At 38.1% G+C, this 7,921-nt stretch overlaps 1 protein-coding gene across 1 annotated transcript; it reads left to right on the top strand.

Annotated features, from left to right (window-relative positions):
- Nucleotides 1–4,485: 4,485 nt before the first annotated feature.
- On the top strand, nucleotides 4,486–7,173 carry LOC118239526 (A-kinase anchor protein 9-like). Its single transcript, XM_035451385.1, has 3 exons — nucleotides 4,486–4,611; nucleotides 5,271–5,426; nucleotides 6,946–7,173. The coding sequence occupies exons 1-3, from the start codon at nucleotides 4,486–4,488 to the stop codon at nucleotides 7,171–7,173; spliced, it is 510 nt and encodes a 169-aa protein (XP_035307276.1).
- Nucleotides 7,174–7,921: the final 748 nt, after the last annotated feature.

Here is a 7,921-nt window from a genome sequence, read left to right as displayed (position 1 = left end):
ATTGTGTCCCAGAAATCTTTAGATTTAGAAAAGAACCTCATGGGCTAGGGACCTGGTTCAGTTCCTAGAATTCCCATTAAAATTCTGAGAATGGTGGCTTACACTCATAATGCCACTGCTAGGGAGACAGATAGAAGGGTTCCTGGGGCTCAGTGGTCACCTAGTCTCTTCTACTTAGTGAGTTCAGGTCAGTAAGAGACCTTGTCTCAAGGCAGATCAGCAGCCATACAGTGGATGATAAGGGAAGTAGTCCTATGGCCTTAATGTGTGTGCACATATGCCCACACACATGCATAACTAACTAACATAATAAATAACTAAAGAATTAAATATAGGAGCAGAGCCTCATGCATTAGGAAGCACAGATACAGGACTTTAGACTACAGGGAAGCTCATTTCTTTTCCTCCCAGCAGTCACTTCCTCTTGGGAAGACCATTGCAGTACTTGATCTTGAATGTTAAATAATGCTTCTGTATGAATAGATGAGAAGTAGATGATAGTATTTATAAACTGTGTTTCATGTTAGAGCTGTGTGTGTGTGTGTGTGTGTGTGTGTGTGTGTGTGTGTGTGTGTGTGTGTGTGCTGGACAGTGAAAACAAATTAGAAAAATAAGGATTTAATTCTTTATTCTATTTCTTAATTCATATTTGAGAGGAGCTTTGATGCCACTGACCTCAAGCCTAAAATCTGGGAAAAAGCAAAAATGCTTAATTACTTTAGCATCAAGATCTGAGAATACATTTGAGGAAATGATTCTTCAGATAGCAGCATTTAGAATTCTTTTATTTAGGAGTCATTACGTTTAGAGAAATCATACTTTGGTGTTTTTGACTTACAATGGGTAGGTATTGTGTATAAGAACATGTCCACTTGATTTTTTATGTGGAGAAAAATTTACTGCTTAGACTCTAATTCATAGGTTAAATTTTAGATAACGGAATAATTGGTACTAGGTTTTCGTCCTGTATTCCCTGGTTTTAGTAGCATTGTATGTAGTCATTTTCATTATGCTATGAACAGTAGTTGCTTTGTGGAAGTAAAATATGGGGGGAAAGTCATAACTGTAAATTGTTTTACTTTTATCCTGAAAGTGAATTCGTATTACAGCAAACCACTGTAGTTCAGTAGAGGTAAGATTAACATATCATAATTTCAAATGATGTAGGTAAAAATAGTCATTTTATAACACTAAAATTATTGATTGTTGTGACTATGTTTCTTGTACATTTTATAGAATTCTGTTGCATTTCTATCAATACAACAAAATTGCAACAGCATTAAAACAGCAAAAAAAAACCATACATATGTTTTACTGCAGCTGTTTTTCACAATGTTATCTGACACATTAACCATTCCATAGATTTATCTTCAAATACATAGAGACTCTGGCTAGTTTCTGGGAACAGTTTTAATACTGGGTTGCTAGGAAGATGGCCATGGCAAACTACTTAGCATCTATGAGAGGCTTTAGAACTGGGTTTCTAGATGGAAGACCACTGAGAACTAGTCTCATTTAGCACAGCAATTTTTTTCTGATAATTTGATTGAGTAAAGCTTTTCACAAATGTGTGGATTTGCATTAACCATATGGACTTTTTTTATTGGCACTAATGCTCTGGTGGTGACTTTAGGTGAGAAACTGTTAAGTGGGGGTGACCTATTTATGAGGTACCCTCTTCATATGATGGTGATAATTTTGTATCATTTGTGTGTTTTTAAAATATGATCACCATTTCTTGGCTTTAGAGTTAGAGAACATGATAGCCTTTCTCTTACTCTAAATGTGTCAGCTATTAGTATATTTCATAAATTTCAGTGTGTTGCAGGTTTCAAATAAAAAGAGAACCATTTATGCATATACTAACATAACACAATTCTATATTAGTGATATGGGTTGAACCTTTGTTAGGTAATAAATTTAATGTGCATTGGAGCTAATTATATACTTACTAGTAGACTGACCAGGAAAATAACCAACAAAGAATAAATAAATTGATATCTCATTCATACTATATAAAAGTTCCTCTGTGGTCATTATGGATATACAATCACAATCTCTAAAAACTGCTATTTAAGACTACTATGCCAAAAAAGTATGGGAGAATTTCAGACTTTTAAAGATGAGTGCTAACTAAAGACAATTGTGTCAAGCAAGTGTTAGCAATACTCTGACAAGTGTCATCCACAGAGGACAACAGAGACAGACTCAGTCACAAAAGCACAGGGAAGAGTAAGCAATCATAGAAAGAATGGAGGAAAAATATGTAAAAACCATTTTTTGTATTACTCTGCAAATCAACAAAACCCTAATATGGAATTGTGGGTGCGAGGGTGGGGATGCAAAGACCAAACCAAACCAAACCAAGAAAACTTGAAACCAGAAAACAACAGAGTTAGAGGAAACAGCAAAGTGTTGTCAATAAGAGGACTAATTATAAATAGTCTCTACTTTCCAATAAAAAAAAAAACAAAATTGGCTGCCTGAAAACAATATAGATGAGACAATTGTTTGCTGTCTGTGAGAAATACATCTCACTGGCAAATACACACTAGACAGAGAGTGAATGCATCAGAGTCCACATACCAGGTAAGAGTAAGAGAAAGCTTAAAATACAACACAGGAGTAGGTTTTCTCATATCTGATGAAGTGCACATTTTACCAGACTCAATCAAAAAGGATAAAGCAGGTTGCTTCTTGTTAATAAAGCAAGGATAATATTTTCTAGTTTTTGCAGCCCTTTCAGTAAGCCTGAGAAAGTGAATTCTATTTAGCATGAGATGGAGACCTTTGAGTGATTGTCCATTTTACATGTTTGATCATCATTACTGACTTATCCCAACAGGGATCTTTTCTTTACTCATGGATCTCTAATGCTTCTGATGCCTTAGTCAGGATTGCTATCAATCAGATGCTGGCAGGTTTTTCCAGGTTGAACTGTGGTAATGTACTGACTCAATCCCAGCCTTCAGTCCTCTGAATTTCATGGAGATGGGCATTGCTGTGACCACAGTTAACATCCTAAACAGTTTAGGAACCACTGCCAAATGTGGTGCTAAAGCATTTATGGAAGCTCTTTAGGTTGGGGCAAACATTTCTTTGATTAGACAACTGGGTTTCGGCTTTTTCACATGCCTGTCTGGCAGCAGGAAAGCAGTTGTGATTGTGAAACACCATGATGAACAGTGTACTGAAGATCGTTTGCTGGGGGCTCATTCACTGTGCCTGTACTCTGGGCTATCAAAGTGATCTTTCTTTCATCTTAGAGAATAGCAGACAGATGGAGAGGAGAGGAAAGCCAAAAAGGTGATGCTTTTAAAAAGCGTCTTAAGGGGCTGGGGAGGTGGTGAAGCTCTAAAGTTCTTGTTGTTCAAACATGAGGTCACGGATTTGGTTCCTCAGCACCCATGTGAAATCCAGGTGTGATTGTTAGTTTCTGTAATCACAGCACTGGGGAGGACAAGACAGGAGGATCTCTGGGGCTTTGGCTCAGCCAGTCTAGCTGAACCAGTGAGTTCCAGGTTCATGTTTCGGCTCCCAATCTCCAAATACTATGATGGAGAGTGATTGAGAAAGACACCTGACATTGAACTCTGACCTCACATACAAACACTAAAACCATAGCAGTCCAATTACCCTTTATATGGAGAAGCAGTAGGGAAATTAGTGGTGATTGGAAGAGACAAAGGGACATTGTAAGCACTCTGGTGTTTGAGGAATGATTGACCTTTGAACTTATTGTATGTCTTTTTGATGAGTAAAGTGCTTGCCACACAAGCATGAGCTTGGATCCCTAGCATCCACATACAAAGTATGAAAGTGTGTGTGTGTGTGTGTGTGTGTGTGTGTGTGTGTGTGTGTGTGTGTGTGTGTGTAGTCCCTGAACTGGGGAGCCAGAGACATAGGATGCCTAGGGCTAGCTGGCCAGTGAGTGTACCTAAGTTTGTGGCCCCAGGCTCTGTGAAATACTGTTGTCAGGTAAATTACTTTCAGTTTAAGATCACAATAAATGAATCAAGAAACTGGTTTTATTTTTTTACAGATAAATGGCTGCTGTTTTGTGACAAACGCAGGGAAGCCTACAAATTTATTAAGGATATATAGTATTTAAACTACATATGATACTAATGTTTTATACTGTGTAAATGTCCCCAGCTTACTAACAAAGCTTTACTGCATATACTTCTATTTATTTTTTAATACTTAACAAAACAAGTTATCTTCTCTTTGTAGCACAGAAATCCTGTTTATGCTGTTAAGGTTCTGTCTCATTACTAACAAAGCAGGTTTCTGTACCAATAAACATGCAGGAGGTAAGAATATTCTAAAATAGACTTTGCTGTGGAATTATAAGTTTCATCTCTGTCCCTGAGGAATGTTGCTAGTAGTGATTATGAAAAACCATGGATTGCTTTAGGAAAAAGAATTAGCCTTGATAGTTCTCATTCTGAACAAGCAGCTCATTGCAGTCTGACCCATGTCGAGATGACAGAAAATGATTTGGCTGGAAAACAGCATGAGATTGAAGAACTAACTCAATGGCTGGAAGGAATGAGAGCTACCTGTTGGACTGAAGTGCTGCAGAGGTTGCCCTCACCTCCTGGGGCTTTGGTTTGTTATACTCGTGAATGGAAGTGTGTGTGCTTTTTACTCATGGAGCTTTGCAGTGGCTTCCTAGGCCATTTCATAATTTTTGTTCTTGTACATGGATAGCATCATCAAGCCCACTTAAAATGAGAATTGCAGAAACACAGCTGCAATATTCAGATCTGAAATTTAACTGTGTAAATAGCTACAGCGAAATGCCTCCTGTATGACAGATGTCTTTTTTGTCATCAGTCTGAGAGAAAATTGGTGTAAACCACAAAAATTATGACTTAAGCCCAAAAAGAATGTCAGCAAGACCTTGTAGGTCATCTCCCTGGTTACAGTGACACCTTCTATGCAGGGAAGTCAAGATGAAGAGGGACACTGATAGAAACGATGGCATACTTCCATTCCATCCTTCTCAGAAACAAGCTGGGGTTAAATGTGTCTTCTGGTGTTGCCTAGAATAATTTGGGGCTCTCCAAACTATAAAGATGCTTCTTCTATAAGAAAACATGGAAAAGTCAACCCAAATATATTCTCTTCCTTCCTTAATGCTGATACATGTTTTCAAAGTCCGATTTGAACTACAACTGATTTAAACAGGCCGGTAGCTTCCATGAGAGGATACTGAACTGTGGAAAAAAAAAGCTAATATTTACGTTTTCACTGTTTTCTCTTAGTCATATGAATTTGTAGCTGCCATTAAAAAACGAGACAACATCATTACTCGCCTAGCTGCTCATATGCAGCAATCAAGAAAAGAGACGGATCAAATCTTGGAAGAATTTTTCCAATTGACAGAAAGAAGTGAGAAAGTACAATTTCAAGACCAGCATGTAAGTATTATAAGTACTACAACATTTGCTTTTTTTGTTTGTTTGTTTTTTCGAGATAGGTTTTCTTTGGGGTTTTGGAGGCTGTACTGGAACTAGCTCTTGTAGACCAGGGTGGTCTGGAACTCAGATCTGTCTGCCTCTGTCTCCCCAGTGCTGGTAATAAAGGCAGGCACCACCATCTGGCAGTTTATTCATTTTTAAGCAATGAGTTACATACTTTTTTGCATTCAAGGAAAAATCAGAAGTTATTATGAAGCCATTTGCTGCTTTTTGTGTAGTAAAAGAAATACTTTAGTATACTAGTTTAGCATACTGAAAACACTAGCAAATCTGTGTTGATGCTGGTAAGCAAAAATTGTTTGTTTGTTTGTTTGCTTGTTTGTTTGAGACAGAGTTTCTCTGTGTATCTTCTTAGCCTTTCCTGGAAACTCACTATGTAGACCAGGCTGGCATCCTCACAGAGATCCCCCTGCCTCTGCCTCTGGAGTCCTGGGATTAAAGGTGTTTGCTGCTACCATTACAGAGCATAACCAATAATTGTAATTCATATTTAATGAATGGTTTTCTGCTCTTATTTATATGAAACTTCCTATTTCAGTTTTGAAAGTCTACAAAATCTTACCAAGATGGACTGAATGGATTTTTGCAGATATCACTCTGTAGTTGCATTGGACCTTTTTAATCCTGGCATGGATTTAATTAGGTTCTAAATGGTAACTGGACCTACACATTTCATTTACTTTATGTTTACCTTGGAAAACCACCCTGCTCGTTTTATGTGAAGCTAGAATTATCTGAGAGAAGGGAACTGCAACTGAGAAATTGCCTCCATAAAATTAGCCTATAAGACATTTTATTAATTAGTGATTGATGGGAGAGGGAGGGCTCAGCCCAGTATGAGTGGTGCCATCCTGGGTAGGTGGTCTTATCTTCTCTAAGAAAGCAGACTGAGCAAACCATGAGGAGCAAACCACCATGCAGCAAGCCTCCATGACCTCTATGTCAGCTCCTGCCTCCAGGATCCTGCCCTGTTTGAGTTCCTGACTTGACTTCCTTTGATGATGAACTAAGAAGTGGAAGCATAAGGCAAATCAACCCTCCCCTCCCCAGCTTGCTTTGTCCATGGTGTTTTATCATTCAGCAGTAGAAATACTGACTAACATGGTATCTGATTGCATTGTTCAGAGTTTGATAGCAAGTAACCCAAAGAGATTGAAAGAGATTGGAACTAGAGTCTGCAAAGTTGCCAGGATGCAGGAATGTGTTCCTGTCCCACTTCTCTTGCTGCTGTGGCCTCAGTCCTATTTCCCTCACTAGACCTGCATTCTCTGGACTATCATTTGAAAGATAATTTCATGGCTCAGTCAGTCCAGTCATAACATCAGAAGATCTCAAACCCCTGAGGGGAAGAGATGTCAGAGAGAGCCAGTGTCAGCAGAATAAGACTCCAGAAGCCGGGTCAGAAACATTCACTTCAGTGTTCAGTATGTTGAAGGTTCTTTCCTTTTTCAACTTTCAGACAAGTGAGACACTGCAGAGCAGCACCCACAGCAGTGCTGCTGCAGAGCTGGCTCTCCTGAAGCAGCAGGTCCCGGATCAAAAGCAGGTGCTGGAACAGCAATACCATCTGCTAAACGATTATCAGAAAAAGGAGGAATTGAAAAATGAAGTCACCTCTTTACAAGAGAAACTTAAAGTATGTGAAATGGTAAAGTTAGATGGCAGCTGGTTTGTCACAGCTTTGTAATTTTCTTATTCATGTGTCTTATGCATGTGAAATAGAAACTTTTATAATTAAGCCAAACTCTTTGAATATAGCAACTAACTTATTTCAAAAGCAATTGAGAATCTCATACTAACTGTATATGTCACACCAATGTAGTTGATAAGAGAATACTGTCCACTATTGTGTTCCTTAGAGTGGTATGCATATGTTACCTGAAGTCTCAGTAGAACCTAAATTTATAACTCAAATATCTAGCTTGTCTCATCTGAAGTATTCCCATATATTGTGGCTCTGATACTGAATTGTGAAAATACTTTTGCCACAAGCTAAAATTCTGTATATCTATTACAAAAAAATAAATTCATTTGGTTGTTTATGCAAATTATGTTCCACTTCTTAGAAACATTCATGTATTAAGGTTCTTTGAGGCAGGTGATGACATTATGTATCACTTAGTCTATTATCTTAAATTCTAAGAACAACTCATCCTGAAAAGTTTGATTTCACTGATTTTCAAATGAGAAATGAAAACTCAAAAGTGATTTGTTGTTGGCTGCTTTACTCCCATACCAGAATTAGGATTCAAATGGGTTGGGGCAGGGCAGAGCTCTTGCACCACACTGCCTCTTCATATGTAAAAAATGCCCTATAATCAATAGCAATTCAAAAGCATAATCTGATTTTGAGTTGTAGGCTCACAAAATTCATGTTAGGTATTATGTGAGTCCTGAGCTAGAGCAGAGGTGAATCAGGTTTTTCCAAGTTCAAG

Source organism: Cricetulus griseus, assembly GCF_003668045.3.
Source record: "Cricetulus griseus strain 17A/GY chromosome 1 unlocalized genomic scaffold, alternate assembly CriGri-PICRH-1.0 chr1_0, whole genome shotgun sequence".
Classification (NCBI taxonomy): domain Eukaryota; kingdom Metazoa; phylum Chordata; class Mammalia; order Rodentia; family Cricetidae; genus Cricetulus; species Cricetulus griseus.
Note: the sequence above shows the minus strand (reverse complement) of the source record. Positions and strands in the feature narration are given on the sequence as shown.

Coding starts and splice junctions, on each gene's coding strand:
- LOC118239526 (XM_035451385.1), top strand. CDS start 4,486: ATGACAGAAAATGATTTGGCTGGAAAACAGCATGAGATTGAAGAACTA. Junction 4,612..5,270: donor CCTCACCTCCTGGGGCTTTG/GTTTGTTATACT, acceptor GTTTTCTCTTAG/TCATATGAATTTGTAGCTGC. Junction 5,427..6,945: donor TACAATTTCAAGACCAGCAT/GTAAGTATTATA, acceptor TTCAACTTTCAG/ACAAGTGAGACACTGCAGAG.